At 46.2% G+C, this 18918-nt stretch overlaps 1 protein-coding gene across 1 annotated transcript in view; it reads left to right on the top strand.

The window, feature by feature from the left end:
• The window catches only part of PARP1 (poly(ADP-ribose) polymerase 1), a 31790-nt gene that overhangs the window by 1594 nt on the left and 11278 nt on the right, over positions 1-18918 (top strand). The window contains exons 2-12 of the mRNA XM_030235904.2: positions 2404-2566; positions 3058-3176; positions 3912-4126; positions 9443-9539; positions 10934-11050; positions 13215-13391; positions 13813-13954; positions 15455-15595; positions 16320-16562; positions 17492-17560; positions 18354-18486. Of these exons, the coding sequence (XP_030091764.2) occupies positions 2404-2566; positions 3058-3176; positions 3912-4126; positions 9443-9539; positions 10934-11050; positions 13215-13391; positions 13813-13954; positions 15455-15595; positions 16320-16562; positions 17492-17560; positions 18354-18486 (1616 nt within the window). The remainder of the gene's footprint in view (positions 1-2403; positions 2567-3057; positions 3177-3911; positions 4127-9442; positions 9540-10933; positions 11051-13214; positions 13392-13812; positions 13955-15454; positions 15596-16319; positions 16563-17491; positions 17561-18353; positions 18487-18918) is intronic.

Raw genomic sequence — 18918 nt, 5'->3', positions numbered from 1 at the left:
ACCCCTTCCTGTCTTGCCCAGCAGCTGAGGCTGATGCAGGGTGGGCTGCCCTTCATCAGTCCGGGGGGCAGGAGTTGTGTTCTGCTTCGCTGGGGTTTGCTTTATAGAGCGAGCTCCTGGGGACCGTGACATTCCTCACAGAGCCGCTGCCTTTCATTGCCAGACATCTCCCCAAAACTGCCGGTCTTACACCAAACACTTGTATTTTTATTTATTTTCCCCACAACCTCTTGAATTTGCTCGCTCTTTCCTCTGCCCTCTGCTAGTTTTTGTACCAGCAGAGCACACCCTGCTGCTGAGCATCCTGCTGTAAAGGCCTGAATTTCACCAGAGCACACAGGTCCCTTGCTTTTTCCTGGGGAAATGCCCTGCAGAGCAGCCTCTGTGCCAGCGTCAGTGCATCGAGCTCTTCTGCCAACTGTGCTGAAAAAATTAAAGGCAGATACAGACCAAGGCCGTAGTTGTGTCTGCTGTAACCTCCCTTTTGGTTTGGTTCCTCAAGTGAAGGGCTCTGAATGACAGTGGGATTCTGGGTGCTTGGCACAGGGCAAGCACCCAGGCCCTGCAGGACCAGCACAGCTTTGTCTTTTGCTTCCAGCTGGAACTGAGTGGTTTCTGTTATCTGAACCTGCACTATGAAAGTGAATCGGTCTCTTTTTTCCTTAGTTTGTTTAGGAAACTATGGCCTAGAGATAGGTGAGCTGGGAGAAGTTGTGTAAACAAGGCCCAGCTTGCCTAGAGGTTTCATTTTCCACATGGAGAAGAGTCTGAAACTCCATGTTGAGGAGATTACTCGCTGCTTGTATGGTTGTCTTTAAGACTGAGCCAGCTCTGCTCTCTTTTGTACTCCCCAGTGTCTTGTGCCCTCAAAGCTTTTGTGTTGGGAACAGCCTCGAGTCCTCCTGCACAACTCTAGACACAAGCCCAGAGTCCAGATTGCAGTGCCAAAATTGCATGTGACTTACATACACATTGAGAGCAACTGCAGGGTGGCTGCTGTGATGCTGGGTATGCAATCCTGGCTTGTGGGAAGGGCCCATCTAGAAATAGAAATGTCCTCTTACAGTTTGGGTGGATGGTTTGCTGTAGTTTGGGCTCTCAGATCTGGTTCTATGCTGTGGTCTTTGAAGCCCTTTCCTTTTCCTTCCTGCTCATGCACAAAGCTCTGCTGTTGGTTTTGGCTTGGAGATCTCCCTCCTGTTAGTGAGTGACACATGGAAGGCTTTCCTAGGTCGTTAGTTCTGTATCATCTGTAATTATAATTACACAGCACTGAGTATTATTAGTACAGCAGCTGTTTGTGTGTGTTATTTGGAGCCAAACCACTGTAAGGTTATTTTGCCTGGTGGGTAACTGGAGCGATGCCAGGATGGTACCCACCATGTCTGAGTTTTAAATAAGTGGGGTGCTTGCAAAACAAGTGCTTGGTGTGGGGCAGGGCACTCTGGAGCTGCCCTTCAGGAAGGACTTGGCTGATGCTTCTGTCCTGATCACAGGATCATGGAACAGTTTGGTTTGAAAGGGGCCCTGAAGATGATCCAGTTCCAACTCCCTGCAGTGGGCAGGGATGCCACCCACTAGATCAGGATATTCCGAGCCCCATCCAACCTGGCCTTGAACACTCCCACGGATGGGGCAGCCACAGCTTCTCTGGGCAACCTGTGCCAGTGCCTCACCACCCTATCACTACAAGCCCTTGTGACAACTCCCTCTCCAGCTTTCTTGTAGGCCCACTTCAGGTATTGGAAAGTGCTATAAGATAGCCCTGGAGCCTTCTGCAGGCTGAACACCCCAAACTCTCTCATCCTGTCTTCACAGGAGAGGTTCTTCAACCCTCTGATCATCTTTGTGGCCTGCTGTCAACTTCTGATGAAGAACTTTTATTGGGCTCTGGGTGTTCCCATTGAATTTTGTCCCTACCTCCTGCAGGCCACTCAGGCCACAATCCTTGGAGCTGCCCTTCTTATCTTGTGCCTGCCATGAGTTCTCCACTATACAGACTGTTTACTTGAGAAGTGGCTCTCAAAGGGATGGTGGAGTGAGGTCAGACTGCTGCACAGTCTCACAGGGGCTGGTGCAGCCATGCTGAGGTTGTGACTTTTTTTTTCTTTCAGTAAAACAGATGGGCTGAGCAGCAGGGTGGTGAACTGGTTAAGCTAGCTAAATGCTCCTTGCATGTCTATCTCCTTTGGGAACATCTCTCCAGCAGCTTGTCTGTCTTATTAGATTTTCTTCTTAGACTTTGTCCTAAATAGTATCCATCTCTTGATTTAAAGAAAAATAAAAAGAAGAAATTGCGTGTGTTTACCCAAATACTCCTTTTTATTTTGGGCTTTGTTTTGTTTTTCCCCTTGATTCTGCTTGAATTGTTTCATCTTGGCCTAATGTGCTTTTTTTTGCCAGTCACCCATGTTTGATGGCAAAGTCCCTCACTGGCACCACTACAGCTGCTTCTGGAAGCGGGCTCGAATTGTGTCCCACACAGACATTGACGGCTTCCCCGAGCTTCGGTGGGAAGATCAGGAGAAAATCAAGAAAGCCATTGAAACTGGAGGCCCTGGAGGAGGTAGGCAGAAGCCTCCTGGTGTTTGGAGGTTCATCTGGAGCTGTGCTGTCTGTTGTTGTGCTGTTATTATGGTGATTTGATGCCCATGTCAGAAGAATTGCTGAGATGTCTCCACTCTCCAGGGCAAGGATGCTGACAGTATCATCCAGCCTGTTAAATCAGTGAGGAGAAAAACCCAAATCACTTGGCAGATATATTGAAAAACACTTCTTGTTTTCATGGTTGGTGTATTTAATTTTCAGCTCTTTAATGTTAACAGTGCTGTTGTACTGTTTTCTTAGTGGTACCTTCAGTTCAGTGCATGGTTATGGTGGCTCTTTGGTGCTTTTGAGCATGGACTGCTTGTCTTGGTTTCTGTTCAAATTCTGGACAAATGAGTGGCTGGGATCCAGGAGGTTTATTAATGCAGACTGCTAACAATCTGGGACAGAGAATAAGAAAATAAGGGAATGCATGTTAAAGCTGAATTCTGAATTTTCTTTGTTCTCCAGGAAAAGGAGGGGAGCAGGAAGGAGGTGGTAAGGCTGAGAAGAGCCTAAATGACTTTGCTGCAGAATATGCCAAGTCTAACAGAAGTACTTGCAAAGGCTGTGAGCAGAAAATAGAAAAGGTAAAAAAGTTCTCCATCTCATCTTTTCTCCCACCAGTTTTAATTCAAACAGTGGCTTTTATAATTGCTTCCTGTCTGTCCTGCACATGGAAAGCACTTGCAGAGCTGCATTTCTAAGTCTGAGCAGCAGCTGTGTCCTGGACAGCTGACAGTAAAGGCATCCCTCAGGCATGGTAGCCTGAGCTTCCAGCCTGGTGATCCCTCCTTTCACTTGGGTCTTGGAGCAGGCTGGGAATGCTGCTCACCAACATTTCGGTGGCAAGAGAGCCACCACTAACTGCAGCTTTTCCTGCTTGTTGCTGCACTGCAAACCATCTATTTGTTGGACATCTAAAAGGCAATTTGTAGTAAAACAGGATAAGATCATATTAGCATTGGTGTTTGAGTGATAGGGGCATAAAGTTAATTTTGAGATGTGCCTTTATGAGGTTTGTTCACGTGAGTTTTACATGGTAAGCTTACTGAAAGTTGGAATAAAGACAACAGGATGACCCAGTTTGAGTGGATTTTGAACAGAAAACTGCCTTAAAAGGTGACTTTTTCAACCTAGCAAGAGTACATGAAAATGGTGGAGGAACTGTAGTGAAAGGGTTTGAACAAAAGTTACAGACTTTGATGGAGGAACTGTTTCTGCTTTACAGTTTTTTAGGAAGAACCATGTTGGTAACTTGTTAACATCCTGCACCTTCCAGAGCTGCCTAACAATTGCTCTTGTGTTACTTTCATCTCCCTCAGGGCCAGATCAGGATTTCCAAGAAGATGGTGCATCCTGAGAAGCCCCAGCTGGGAATGATTGATAACTGGTACCACCCCGACTGCTTTGTGAGCCGCCGGGCAGAGCTGGGCTTCCTCCCGGCCTACGGGGCCACCCAGCTCCTGGGCTTCAGCATCTTGAAAGCTGAAGATAAAGAAACTCTCAAGAAGCAGCTCCCAGCTACCAAGAGTGAAGGGTAGGTGGTTAGTGTAGGAAATTGTGTTTGGAGGAGCCGTTGCCTTTAAGTACATCCATGATGAATGTTGAGAGATGTTGTTGGCTCTGTTACAAGAATATTGGTCTTAGGAAGGTTTGGTCCTTCCTGTGACCTCAGGCAGGTGACAACAGACATTCCCTGTCCCTGGGAACCTGCAGTCCAGTTGCCTCCTGTGACTGCCTTGAGGCAATGCAGAGACCTGCAGCTGTGACTTGGAGGGCTGATTCAGGGCTTTCAACCATAAAATCATGCTTGCAGTACAAATGGATACTGGGCTCTGTGTCTCCTTGTGTGATACTGTTATCAGCAATGGTTTCTCTGCTCAAACCACTTGTTAGAGAATTGATTTGACATCTTTTATCTATGAGCTGCTGAACTGTGACAGGCACTGAATCTGATAATGGTGTTTATTGGCCATGTAGTGCTTACACTTGGATGCTTTTGTTTGCTGAATCTTTTATAGTATGTCTGAAATTTCATTGCCTTGCATTGAGATTTTCAGTGGAGGCTCTTGACAGAACTTGTACTGACAGAGAAGTGTTTCCAGGTGACTTGCTAGCTTTGTGGATCTTTCTTTTTCTAATGAAGGCTTTTGTTACTTGTTCTTGAAATGACTTTGCCTGGAGTCGTGCTTCATAACAGAAACCAGTGTTGTATTGTCCCCTTGAAGGAAGGAACGTGAGGTATTTTTGGATCCTGCAAATAAGGAAGATCTTGTCATTGGAAAACATTGGGCTTCTCTGTGTGCATTTTAGACTGAATTCAACTTTGCTTTTGCAAATATTTGCCATGAAAATGTCCAGTGAGGCTGATGTCTGTTCTGAGAAGCTATGGCCATGTCTCTGTCAGTATTGGTCCTTCAGGTATGCAGCTGATGTGTGTGGTGTGCAGTTCCTTGGCAAGCCACAGCTCCAGAAGCATTTGGCAGTGGTGTGGGTGCTGTGGGGAGAGTCCTGCAGCACCCCAGGATGGGGGCTTTGGCCAGAGCCCTGTCAGGTTCTGTTCTCTTCACCTAGCTCAGCTGAACTGGCAGAGGCCAAGAGGAGATGTGTGCATCTGTTGGGCAGCCTGCTGTCTTTCCATGCAGGGATTTCACCTCTGTGTGCATTGCTGAGTGTAAGCAGAAGTGCAGTGTTTTAATGCACTTGCAGGTTTTCAAGTAGTCCTTTGCTTTTTGTGCTGAGATGTGAGTTCTGCTTTGTCCTAGAACAGTGAGTTTAATAGGGTTATTTGAGGGTTATTTGTAGTTTTCTCCCATGTCCTCAGCAAAGCTCTAGAGATTTGACTGTGTAAGTGCTTCTCTTGTCTGCCCTGACTCTGCTTTTCTGGGCTACTTCTGGGATGCTGTGCAAAATATGAAGGCTTTGTAAAGAAAGGCCACACAGTAGTTTGCCAAGTCACTGTGTAAATAAAAGCCTAGAATTGCAGTGGAAAAAAGCTTGCACTGGTGATGGAGGGTAATGTGAACCAGGAGCTCATGCCAGAGAAGCAGCAGGATGTCTCATCTTTCCTGCTTTCTAAGCACTTCCTGAACAAACTCCTCAGCCTTGAAGTTGCTGGCTGGCTCTTGTGCTCCACTACCTTTGGCTCTTTGGGCTGTGCTTGAGCCAAGGGTGGTAAGGGTCAGTTGGGAAAATCCTTGCCTGTCAAATAAACAGAATGGGTGAGAATGTAAATAAACAGCATGAGTGGAGGAGGGGGGTGTGCTAACTGTCTGGTGGTTTTGCTGCCAAGAAAGCACAGGAGGAGTTATGGAGAAGTCAAAGGAAGAACACTCCAGAAACCTGAATGAGATGGAGTTACCTGGGATAATTCACCTTGTGCATTCAATCAGATAACAGAAATTACCAACAGAAATTACAGCCTCTTGCAGAAATTATATTAAAGGGTCTGTTGCAAGTGAGATTCTCAAAATTATCTTTAAAGGTATTTCTAAATATGCTGCATTAGAATTGTATCTTGACTCAGAAGCCTGTGCAATTCAGATGTGCCACATCCAAATTCAGGTGCTGCTGCTGCATGTCCAGCCCATACTTTGAGGAGAATCTCAGACCTGGGGACTGCCCTGTCAGCCCTTTGTGTAAAAGTGGCATTGAGATGTGCCTTTTTCAGATGGGAGAGGTGAGGTGTGGAGCAGGGCTACCCAGAATAAGTTGGAAAATCCTTTCTTTGTGAAGACCAAATATGGGAGGATTTACAGCAAGGATCCTGGCTCCTTTCCTCAGCCAGCTCTGGGTGAGCCATGCAGCCCTCCCTTGGGCTATGGGCTGTCCTGCCTGAGCACTAACACTTTGCAGACCTGGGAAAGGAGGATCTTGTGTCCTTGCCTGCAGCTTCTCTGTGGAAGGAGTGCCTGTATGCTGGTGTAGGAAATGCAGTAGCAGCTTGTGAGCTCCTTCTGACAGTATTCCTTTGGCAGTGTGTGTTTTGTCCTCCTGCTCTGAGCTGTAATACTTCCTGTATTTTCTGCCTCACTTGTTCAGATGGAATTGCTGCCCAGGTCAGGAGTAAAGTGTCACTCTGGAGATGTCATGCAGCACTGGATTAGCTGCAGGGGTGACCTGAGGCAAATGCTAAGTGCTCAGGTCACCAACAGTCTGGCTGTGCTTTACAGAGAGGAGGTGAAAAAAGGAGTTCTTGTTCCTCCCTGCTGGGCTGCTTGCTTTATCCAGGGCTGTTGTGACTGTCCTTTCCACCTTCTCACTGTAGGAAGGGGAAGAAGCAAATGTGAAAAATAGTGTGGATGGTCAGGAAGGGCCAGGCCACAGTGGGACAGCTCACTTCCCTCTTCATCTCCTCTGAAGCTGGAATAAATCTTATGTGGCCTCCATGAAGGTGAGAAGTGATTGGCATTGCCTGGGAAATGCCAGTCCTTCCAGGCAAGCTGTTGGGCTGTAGCTGTCAGAGATGGAGGCCTAGAGAAAGGGTGTACACAGTGGCACCCCACTGCTGTGGGCAACACATGGTTTTGTGACCCCAGGAAGGAAGATCCTTGTGTGTGTGTGTGTTCTTGTGTCAGTGAGGGTGTAGTTTACAGATTGTTTTAAAATGTGCTGCTTTGGAAAGCTGCAAGATAAAGTCAGCTTTGCCATTCCCTTCTCCAGGCTGTATAAAGTGATTGGTGTTTGCTGTAGCCTTGGGCACAAAAGAGAAGATGGTGATCCATAGCTTTGTGCCTCCCTGCAGTTGGGATGATCCCTCCCACTCCATGGTTTGTTCAGTGGCTGGAGCAGGTACTGTAACCACTCTGTACAGCAACTGCTGTCCCCTTGACTGTGAGGAGAAGCTGCCAAAAGAGTGAGTTGCTGCTGGAATTTGGCTGCATTCCCTAGGGTCACAGGTCTCTCAGCAGAGTGATCACCTTCCAGGGGCTGCTGTGCTGGATTGGCTTCTTTTGGAGACAAGTTACACTGTGGGAGTGAGTGCCAGCTTGCTGGAGGCAGCCTGGCTGTCAGCTGGCACTGCAGATACCCAGGGCAGGGCACCCCTCCTAAGCACTGACATCATTAATCCCTGGTTGGGGAAGGTGCTGCACTCTTTGCACTCAGGCTGGTAGGTTTTTCACAGATTCTGTTGTGTACCCCTGACTCTGTTAAAACTTAGGGAAGTCATTGTCCTCTTGACAGGGTTCGGTGGATGCTCTGGTCTTGCTCCCAGCAGGGGCTGCAGCCAAGGAGGAGAGAGGACTTGCTTGGCCTGGGGACTTTGTGAGGCACTGCTGTGTGTGTGCTGGAGCCTGTCCTGCCACACTGGTTGCTGCTTGCCCGATTCAGAACACAGGGTGAAGTTTTTCTCAAGCAGTGGCTGGCAGCACAGTGTGGCTGTTTCCCCCCACCAGGAGGCAGGGAGATGCAGAGCAGAGCCCCTGCCCACTGATGGCAGCTGGCAGGGGCACAGCTGGAGGATGAGATCTTCTGCCAGAGCAGTTCTCAAAGTGCTCTGAGCTGTGGTTTGGTCAGAGGTGCTGATGCTGGGCTGTTGTGGCCACTGCAAATAAAGTGAGCACTCAGCACAGTTTTAGGGCCAGGGAAGTTACTGGAACTACAGGTCTCATGCAGGAGTCTGGGAGGAGAGTACCTCCTGGCAGTCTTAGTGGGAGCAAGGTCCTAGAAAGAGAACTGTTTAAAATTGTGAGTAGGAGAGCAATCAGAAATGTCAACTTCATGGCTCAACTCTCAGCCACAGCTTACAAAGCTGAGAGAGGCTTTCTTAAAAAGAGAACTGGCTGATGTTTTGTAACAGAAAGCATCTCTGTCAAAATGGAATGTGTGACCCAGGCTGTGTTTGTGCTCTGCCTCGAGTTGCAGGCCTGTCCTATCTCAGCTGGGATAGAATTTCCCCTGGCATCCTCACAAGGAGAACACACACCCGGGCAGATGAAGGGGATGACATGACTCTGGAAACATAAATGATCTTCTTCTGAGGTCCCTTGTCACTCTGAAGCCTGCCAAAATCCCCCAGTTTTCATTTGGATTTCTAGTCTTTCTTGAGCAGTGTTTTCTGTAACTTCTCTCTTCAGCTCTAAATAGCAAATAGCAATAAATTTCCACAGATGCATCTCCCAACAGTTCATCACAAAAGCACTGTGAGCCTGGAAGCATTTTCCAATGCTTGCACCTGAAACTTGTGCTGCAATGCTTGCACTGAAATTTTCCAGAAACTTGCACCTGTTTGGTTTCAGAGGCCTGACTTAATTCCAGTCTGAAGAGAAACAAGGTGGGAAATACCCACCTAGGGAAATACTCCTAGAGAGTGGGAAATACCCAACTAGGGAAATACTTCCTAGTTTCCCAGTGTCTTAACTCATTAAAGTTACTGTGTTTGCTCTCCTTTATTTCAGTATAGACTGCTTAAGCTGGTCAAGCTGTTGATTCAGCTGAAAGACACTGTGGTCTTTTAACTTGCATTGCTACACCTCCCCAAATTTGGAGAGCTGTTCAGTGATCCTCAGGTATGCCTTTGGTGTATAAATGAATAGATGAGATGAATATAGATGAATATGCCTGAGAATGTTGCAGCTTTTCACGTGCTCTTCTCCCACACCACACAGTTACCCCATGGAAAACCTCTAAGTGTTCCTGACCTGATTGAGGCAGCTCACATTGCAGAGCCAAGTGCAGGTCTATAATCTAGCACTGAGGAATTTGAAAAATGGGTTTGCCTGCCAAAGCTTGAGGATATTCAAGCCTCTGCAGATACTGGCAGTCAGTAATCTGAGCTCTGGTAACTGCTGGACAGCCATTTCAACAACTGCCTTTCATGTGTGTGTGGTTTTGTTTTGGTTTTCCCTATTAGAAAGAGAAAAGGAGAAGAGGTAGATGGGAACGTGACTGCAAAAAAGAAGCAGAAAAAAGAAAAAGAGAAAGAATCAAAGCAGCAGAAACAGCTGAAGGTGAGTTTTGGCTGCTCACAACCTAAGAACTGCTTTGTTGGAAGAGTGCAGTGACACTGAAGAGCCTCTAGAGAAGGCAGTACCTTGTTCCCAGAGAGCAGTGGCAGCACAGACCATCCTTGTGCCCTGGCACAGGAGCTGCCCTGTCACTGAGGCTTTGCTGAAGGGAATTCACCCTGCCCCTTTCTCTCCTAAGACAGGAAGGATGTTCTCTAGGACTTGGGCTTATTGGATTTAAAGAGATTAGGTTAAATGCCTTTTTTCTGGGAGGCTGGTTCTGGGCTCCTTCTTGTATCATCTGGCTGTGGTGGCTGGAGCTTGGAGCCTGAGCACTATTGCAGAAAAGCTTGGAAAACAATAAATAGCTCACTGTAAAAATTCAACAGCTATAAAGTGTGCAACTAGATTACTGAAAATCAAATCTTTTTCACCCTCTGGGAAGATGTGTTCAGTTCGTGGGTACAAATTGTGATAGATCACAGCTTTTACCTGTCACCTTTTAGAATATTGTGGGAAGAATCCCCAGTAGAGCTTCAGGAATATTTTATTTATTAAAAGTTCCCAAGGAAAAAAAAACCTAACAATCTGTCTTTGCTCTAACTGAGGTCTTAATGGAGCTGTAGAAAAACGCTGGCTCTGGTTTTGTGCAAAAGTTTTTTTTTTATTGTTGTGTGGCAGCACCATTATTTTTTAAAAAAATTATTTTTAAGCTTTTGCTGCTGCAGTGCAGTTGTTTAGGACAAAGGAGGCACTTTGTGGATCAGGGTTAAGTTTGGGTTCACTTTTTTTAACAGCATTTCATTAAGCATGATCATTAACACTGAAAATTACACCACTTAACCCAGTAAAACACTTCTTCCAGGGCAGACTACATTTCTGACTGTAGATAACATTCAGAAACTATTTGAGATATTTTAGGATGCTTCTGTGCTTCCCAACCCTTTCAAGTTCTGTAGAAGAGCCCAAAAGAATATGCATGCTTCTCCACACTGCTGCAGGTGTCTGATCTGGGAGAAATTCCTCTAATGCTTAGTTACCTTGAAGAAAGAACAGTGGCAATCAGCATTTCTGATGTTTTATTTTTTAATAGAAGGCTCAAATGCAGTACATCCCCCTGTTCTCAGTGTCAGCTAGGTAGGTGAAATTTGTAAAGAGTGTTGAGAGCTTTCTAAGTAAGGGCACTGACATTTGGAGGATGTGACTTTAAGGGTCTGTTTTAGCTGTTTGGTAGAAGGTGTGACTTTCCCTTTTGGTGAAGTTACTGGTTCTTGGAGCTCTTAACTCACAATCTGTGTGTAAGACTTGCTAAAGCCTTGTGCACATGCTGCAGTTTGAGGAGTGTTCTTGGCTACTGGCAATGGATTGCTTTCTAAGCTGCTGGGTTTTGTCCACAGGAGCAGACAGAGCTGATCTGGGGCATCAAGGATGAGCTGAGGAAGGTCTGCTCCACCAATGACCTGAAGGAGCTGCTGATTGCCAACAAGCAGGAGGTCCCCTCAGGGGAGAATGCTGTGAGTTTGGTTGTAGTTGCTCTGTGTGTGTGCAGGGTCTTGGAATTGGTGAAGCTGACCTGACCCAATATTGCTGCAAGGTCCACAAGTCTGAAGAATGTTCCAAACATAACACTCAAGACAGAAATTTGGTGCAAAGCCCAGTCCTTCTGTCCCAGGACTCTGGTATTGCTGTCACACTTGCTTGTGAAGGGTGGTGTGGTGGTGAGTGATGCTGAATTCAGCATCTTAGTCCTGGTGTGGTGCCTTTATTCTGCTATGCTCAAAGCGGTCTGTGGGTTTTTATTTTTGGTGCTGGCTCTTCATGAGCAGGTTAGTTAAGGCACTTCACATGGCCTCCCTCAACTGTTAAATTATGCATGATGAAGCAAAAATTGTACAAATTCTTCCCCAGTTTCTTTTCTAAAACCAGTCAGTTTTGGTCTATGTCATTTGTGAAAGTCTGCTCTCTTTCAGAGCCACATACTGCTTCAAGTATTTGTATTTATCAAGACTCTTTGTGAGGAGTGTGGGCTGGCATGTGGGAAGTGTCTAGACTCAAAATGGTCATGGAATACTCTTAGGCAGGAAAACCTGGACTTGTCTGAGCCTACATCCCCACCTACCTCCTCATGTGCTCAGATGCAGTAGCTTGTCTTCTCCCTGGCTGTTCTGGCATGGCAGCCTGGTCAGGTGCTGTGTAGTAGGTGTGTTCTCCTGAACCACAGGATTGTAGAATGGGTTGGATTGGAAGGGATGTGGTATTTTTGGAGTCCCCCATCGTGGGGAGGAAAGATGAACCTGACTCCATGTTCTCAGAAGGCTAATTTATTATTTTATGATATTGTATTAAAGAATGCTATACTAAACTATACTAAAGAATAGAGAAAGGATACTTACAGAAGGCTAAAAGATAATAATTAAAAACTAATGACTCTCCTCAGAGTCTGACACAGCCTGACCCTGATTGGTCATTAAGTCAAAACAATTCACATGTTGGATAAACAATGTCCAACCACATTCCAAAGCAGGAAAACACAGGAGAAGCAAATGAGATAAGAATTGTTTTCCTTTTTCTCAGAGGCTTCTCTTTCCTGGAGAAGAATCCTGGGCAAAGAGGATTTTTCAGAAAATATGATGGTGACATTGGGACTCTAAAGATCTCTTTCCAACCCCCCTCGATCAGGTTGCTCAAAGCCCCATCCAACCCAGTCTTGAACACTACTAAGGATGGAGAATCCACAGCTCCTCTGAACGACCTGTTCCAGTGCCTCACCATCCTCAGAGTGAAGGATTTATTCCTAATATCCAATCTAAACATATCTTCTTTCAGTTTAAAGCCATTATCCTGTCACTACATGGCCTTGCAAAGTGCCTCACTGGTCTCTTGTAGATCCTGTTTGGGTTCTGGAAGGTCTTACAAGGAGACCTTGAGACCTTTTCTCCAGGCTGCACAATCCCATGTCCCAGCTTGTCTTCACAGGAGAGATGCTCAAACCCTCTGGTCATTTTTGTGGCCCTTCTTTGGCCTCACTTCTGCAGGTCTGTGTCCTTGCTCTGGTGGGAGCCCCAGATCTGAATGCAGCTCTTCAGGTGGGGTCTCTTGAGAGCAGAGCAGAGGGGGAGAATCACCTCCCCATTCCTGGAGAGGAAAGGCTGAGCCAGGGGGGTGGCACTGTTGAGTCAGGGACGGATGAAATGACTCCATGGTTCAGAAAGTGAAAAAGATACTTCATTAGGAGGTGGCATCCTTTTATAGCCAGGATTGCTAAGGTGAAACCTGATTGGTCTCCAAGTAAAAACCTTTCACCCCACTGGTGAACCATGAATAGCACACATCTATAAACAACACGAACAGAAAGCGAGATCATTGTTTTCATTCTTCCTCTCTAAGTTTCCCAGGTCTAAAGCCTGGGAGAATTCTCTTTGAACTGAGAATCTCCACAGGGGTGTGAGCAGGAGGAGCCTTGTGCCATGCCTCTGAGGCATCAAACATCCATCAGTGCAGCTGAGAGCCTTGGTTTATGTTCAGAGTGTGTGTGACATGCTGGAAGTGTCTGCTGGAAGTGTCTGTGCCAGCAGCCTGGCAGCTGTGTTCTTGTGCAGCCCAGGGTGCCACAGTGTGTGTGTGTGTGCCTCCAGCCTCCTCCTGCCATGACCTGCTCTGTGTTCTCTGGTGCTGTAGATCCTGGACCGAGTGGCAGATGGGATGGCCTTTGGAGCTCTGCTGCCCTGCGAGCAGTGCAAGGGGCAGTTTGTGTTCAAGAGTGACGCCTATTACTGTTCAGGGGACATCACTGCCTGGACCAAGTGTGTGGCTAAAACACAGACTCCCAACAGGAAGGACTGGGTAATCCCAAAGGTGAGTGTTCACTGCATATTTGATGTTCTGAAGCACATTTCTGAGCTGATTGAACAAGCAGCAGTCAGTGCAGGATGCCAGAGAGCAGAGTGTGCTGCAGCACTGAGCAGCTGTGACAGCAGGCAAAGCCTGTCACAGCCACATCCCTCCAGGAGCAGGCAGCTAATGCATAAATAAATCATATTTTTTCCAGTAACATTAAATTGAAAGAGTCGTTGTTGATTTGATTTGAAACTCATCATTTACCCTTTTCCAGCTTTGTTTTCTTAGTCAGTAAAGTGGGGTTTTGTCCACCTTAGTGTGAATCAAAATAATTTCCAGGATGTGCAATAAATGCCAACACCTGGCTAGCATTCAATTTATCCTTTAAATCTTATAATAATATTGTTGGTTTTAAATTGTTTATTCTTCCATCCCACAGGAGTTCCGGGAAATTCCTTACCTGAAGAAATTTAAGTGTAAGAAGCAGGACAGGGTGTTCCCTCCAGATGCTGCATCTGTGAACTCAGCACCTCCTCCCTCTGCATCTGCTCCTTTGTCAGAGACTGTGTCTGCACCCAGAGGTAAATGTCTGGCTGGGCATGGCTTGGTGGAGCTCAGGATGACCCCCAGCCAGATAAACATGCCACCCTGAACAGTCCCACTGTTCTCCTGCTCTCCAGCAGGTAGAGCTCTCCTGATAAACAAAGTGTCTCATGTGCTTCATCTTCCCAGCTCAGGTAGGCCCTGGTTCTCTGGGGTCATGGGCTTGAGGTTCTGTTGTTCACTCACAGATGATTTTGAGTGTTTCTTGGTTGTGAGGAAATGATGTGTTTGCAGTGAATCAGCAATGTAAAGGCTGATGCTGCACATTGGGTCTCAGGGGAGACCTGCTTCAAGGTGCCACCTCACTTGGTTTCTTAGGGACCATCCAGGGATGTTCATAATGCCAGATATTCCACATAAGTGTAGGCTTTGAGGGCAAGAGGGTTTTTCAGGGATTTGTTTTGTTTCTAAGTCATCCTCTGAGATTTGACTTTACTGATCACTGACTCCCCTTATGCAAAATAGATGTGCTGTCTCCAGCTGGCAAAAGGTTGGACTTAAGGAACTCCTTGTAGGTTGCTGGAATGAGTTGCATGCTTTGGTGATAAAGCCTGTCTGTTAAGTACTATGCTGACTTCTAGTTCTGGCCATAATTTGGGGTGCAGGGCATTATTGTAACTTGGTTAAAAAGATTTGAGTAATTCTGCACAGTTAACTTTCAGCCAGATCATGTTATTTTAGCAATGAAGACAAAGTAACCCAGGTCTTGTTTCTGATTAGCAAATTGATTCCAGCCCCAGTGTCCCCTGAAGGTAAACTCAAAAGGTTGGCCAGATTTAAAGCCAGGTTGCTTTGTTTGCTAACAACCAAACTGATCTGAGTTCAGAGGAGGAGAGGAAGCACAACTCTCAGCTGGTCAATTAGAGTTGATAGCATTTATCTTATAGCAGTGCAAATATGCTCTTAGGCACTTGCCATGTCCTGGACCAGCCTGAGTTGCAGTGTTAACACAATGGTTACCAGTTTGCTCCTGCCTTCTCATGGGGTTTGCATGGTAGAACCTTGTACTCTCTCTAAGATCAAGACTGGAACAGCGTTGCTTGAGAGAGAATTCTCTCTGCAGCCCCTCAAAAAAAGATTTCCTTTTGAAAAGGCAGGAGCTTTCATGTGACAGTGAATTTCTCCCATGCTATCTAGGCATCAAAAGAAACGGGAAGCAGAGCACAGTCCCTGGTAGCACAGTGCTGAAAGAAGGCTGGTTCTTTTTATTTAACAAAACAAACCAAGAAAAGGGCAAATATGCCTTCATACCATTTCCCTGTCTTCCATCCCTTCTGTTTGTTGGCAGCTGCTGAGCTTTGTTCCCTTTCCCCTGGGAAGGGGAACTGCCTCCTGCTTGCTTAGCACAGGTCAGACCTGCTTGGCCCCTCCTCTCCCTGCCAGCTGAGCTGATTGTGCAGAGCGGGGGGGATGCTGTCACTTTGTGCTTGCTGTTTGTCCCTGTGCCTGTGGCTAACGTGTCATTTCCAAACCTTTAGACAAACCACTGACCAGCATGAAGATCCTGGTTGTTGGGAAGCTGTCTAAGAACAAGGAGGAGGTGAAAAGCATTGTGGAGGACCTGGGAGGAAAGATGACCACAACAGCTAACAAGGCCACCCTGTGCATCAGCACCCAGAGTGAGCAGCCATGCTGTGGTTCCTGGCAGCAGTGGTAACAGAGCTGAGCAGATTACACAGGACACTTGTCCTCAGAGCTGTCTGGGGATCAGTGTTTGGATTAGGGGGAGTGTTTTGTGTGCACACATGGCCTGAGTGTGCTTGGAAAAGTAGGCAGATGTGTGCTGTGTGCTGTTTGAGTTTTGCTTACCCAGCAAGGTAACCTGGCAGGCTGAGCCTTAAGGCTCTCGTGGGTCAGTGGCAGCTGGGGTTTGTGTGCAGAGCATGGTGGTGTGCAAGCCACCTTTGTTGGGATGAGGGGTGCTGAGGGCTGTGTCCATGCTTGCCTTGGAGAATCCCCAGAGCTGACTGTGGGTGCCTGAGGGCACTGGTTTGCTCTGCTGGCAGCTTAGAGTCTGCTCTTGCTCTGTCTTGGAGCTGTGCAAACTGACTGCTGAGGTGGGAGATCTGCTCCCATCCATCAGAAAGTCCAGCTCCAGCTGAGATCTGGGAAAGGGAGAACTGGACCAGCCAGGTAGAACAGGAGTGTTCCTGCTCTAGCCCAAGCTGTATCTTTGAACCAAGGAGGAGCTTGGCTCTCCAAAGAACATGGTGAATCCAAAACATAGTGGAATTGTGTTTTCACAAAGTGTTACACAGCCCTGAATCATGGCCAGAGGGAGAGGCTGTGGTCCAAAACCTCATGGATGCATTTTTTTCACTCCTTCCTATCCTGCCTCTGCAGAGGATGTGGAGAAAATGAGCAAGAAGATGGAAGAAGTGAAGGAGGCCAAAGTCCGTGTTGTGTCCGAGGTGTTTCTTCAGGATGTGAAATCTTCCAGCAAGGACTTCCAGGAGCTCGTGGCTCTCCATGCCCTTTCACCCTGGGGTGCAGAGGTGAAAATGGAGCACGAGGAAATGGCTGTGGATGGGAAGAGCAGCAAGCCCCCAAGTACCAAGAGTGCTGGGAAGGTCAAAGAAGAACAAGGTGAGGAACAAAGAGGTTGTTTCTCCACAGCCTGTTCAGTACTGGGCATGCACAAAGCAAACCTGGGTACGGTCTGTCCTTACCCTTTCCTTGAATTTTCTGCCTTTTTTTTCACATGATTAGTTTATATAATGGTCCTCAGGGCAAGACTAGCTTTAAGGAAACATGAAACTGTCTTCTGAGCTGGCTCTTGTTTCCCCCACTTCAGTCTGCCCTGACTCCCTACCATCAATCCAGTCTCTTCCTCATAAAACATCAGCTTCACTGCAGTTTGGGTTAGTTTTGCAACTCCTAGGACAGCAAAATGATAGACACTACTCAGGGAGTGTTGGCAAGTGAGAAAATACTGAGGCCCAGAGCACTGAGTCTCTATGCTACTTGATTTAGAACATAATATTTTTGTAGCAGTGTAAAAATACTGATGGCATTGCTCACCAATGCCATTATTAGCCCTGGATGGTGAACAAAACCATCACATTTGCTCAGTTCTCTTCAGAATCTGTTTTTTGTGTCCTCTAAGTGGAGGTTTTTGTCATACAGTTGTGTGTGTTATTGCCAGACTGTCTCACCACAGTAGCATCCCCAGGGAATCCAAACACTCCCCATGCCCTGTGAGGTTTTTAAATCCCACTTCCACATTTGTGGTTGTGTTTATCTTCAGTGCAGGTAAAAAAATGACATGGTCCGCCCCTTGGGGCCAGGAGAAAAAAAAAAATAGATAGAATCTGGGGAAATGCAATTTCTCATTTAGTTGTGATTTGGCTGCTAGAGCTAAGGTTAAAAAAAAAAGCCACTGAAGTTGGTGTGCTCATACACTGGGAATCTGCTTCACCTTAGGGTGATAATTATGCAAATTGAGAATTTTAAGGTTGATTCAAGTGAGACTGTGTTGCTCACCTAAGAAAAAAATTACCTGTCTTTCACTGCAGGACCTAGCAAGTCTGAAAAGAAAATGAAGTTAACAGTGAAGGGTGGAGCAGCAGTAGATCCTGATTCTGGTGAGTGATAACAGTGCCTGTGCCTGCACCACCCACAGTCTTCAGAATGGCTGATGGTTTGCAAAAGGGTTTTTCTCTGAAAGGATGAGGATTCCATGAAGGAGCATGAATTTTTAAACCTTTAACATTGCTATCTGAGGAAGCATATTGATTGACATCCAAGGCTGAATATTCCAGGATTTTCTAGCACAGCTTTCTTCAGAAGGACCGCTTAAACTAAGGCATGCACCTTGTTCAGCTTTAGGATCTCCTGTCAGTGGAGTGAGTAAAAGCCCAGCCAGCAGAGGACACAGGTTTGACATAAGCATCTACTGATGCTACTCTCCAAACCTGTGGTGCATGGATGTTCTGACAATTTGTTCTGCATCCAAGGCCAGCCTTTGGTTTTCAGTCCATTTGCAAATGTGACACCTGCAGAGCTGCATTTCTCCTGAGGATTCCTTCAGCTGCTCACACAGTATTAGATCCTGGATTTTAGATCATCCTCTATCAAAGGTTACAGGTTTTTGTTCCTCTAGTTAGAATACTAACTAGATACTAACTCTAGTTTCTCCAGATACTGCGTGTTCCAATCCTGGATTTATCTAAAGTTTATCTAAAGGTGTAAGCTCACAATTCATTAATTAATTCATTATGCTCCAAGTGGTTTTGAATGAGCTGTGTGGTCACTGGTTTTTGAAGTATTTCTGTTAAATCACACTGCTGCAGGAAACATTTGGATGAGTGCAAATGCAGGAAGGAGAGCTAAAACAGTAACCTCCTCCTCTGTGTTCCAATTTTTTCTTCTCTGCAGGTTTGGAGGATTCTGCTCATGTCTTTGAAAAAGGTGGGAAAATTTTCAGTGCAACCCTGGGACTAGTAGATATTGTGAAAGGAACAAATTCCTATTATAAGCTCCAGCTGCTAGAGGATGACAGAGAGAACAGGTGAGTTTAGTTTTCCCTTTAAATACTTCCATTCACTTTTTTTCTAATAAATTCTGGATTTTTGACACTCCAAAAGCCAAGTGTGAGTAAAATGTCTTTGGGGAGATAACAGATTGGTGTAGTTACTTGAAGGAAAAAAAACCACTACAACACAAATGGAAAAAAAACCAAACCAAAACTAAAAGAACTCCTCCAAACCTACCAAACAAGCCACCTATAGAGAAATCTCTGCTCTGCATGGAGACATTCCTTGTGGGTGTTGACAAAATTTCAGGTGGGTTCCTCCCCCCCCCATATTCTCTAACTTAATTTTGTGTTCTAATTGCAGAGCTGTCACCTTGAGAAACTAAACCAGATTCTGTCTGTTCTACCACAGTGTTAGCCTGAACTGTGTGCCCTGAAGTATAACAAAATGCATGAAATAGTCAGGAG

This window comes from Serinus canaria, chromosome 3 (assembly GCF_022539315.1).
Source record: "Serinus canaria isolate serCan28SL12 chromosome 3, serCan2020, whole genome shotgun sequence".
In the NCBI taxonomy this organism is placed as follows: Eukaryota; Metazoa; Chordata; class Aves; order Passeriformes; family Fringillidae; genus Serinus; species Serinus canaria.
This window is presented reverse-complemented; position numbering and strand designations above follow the sequence as displayed.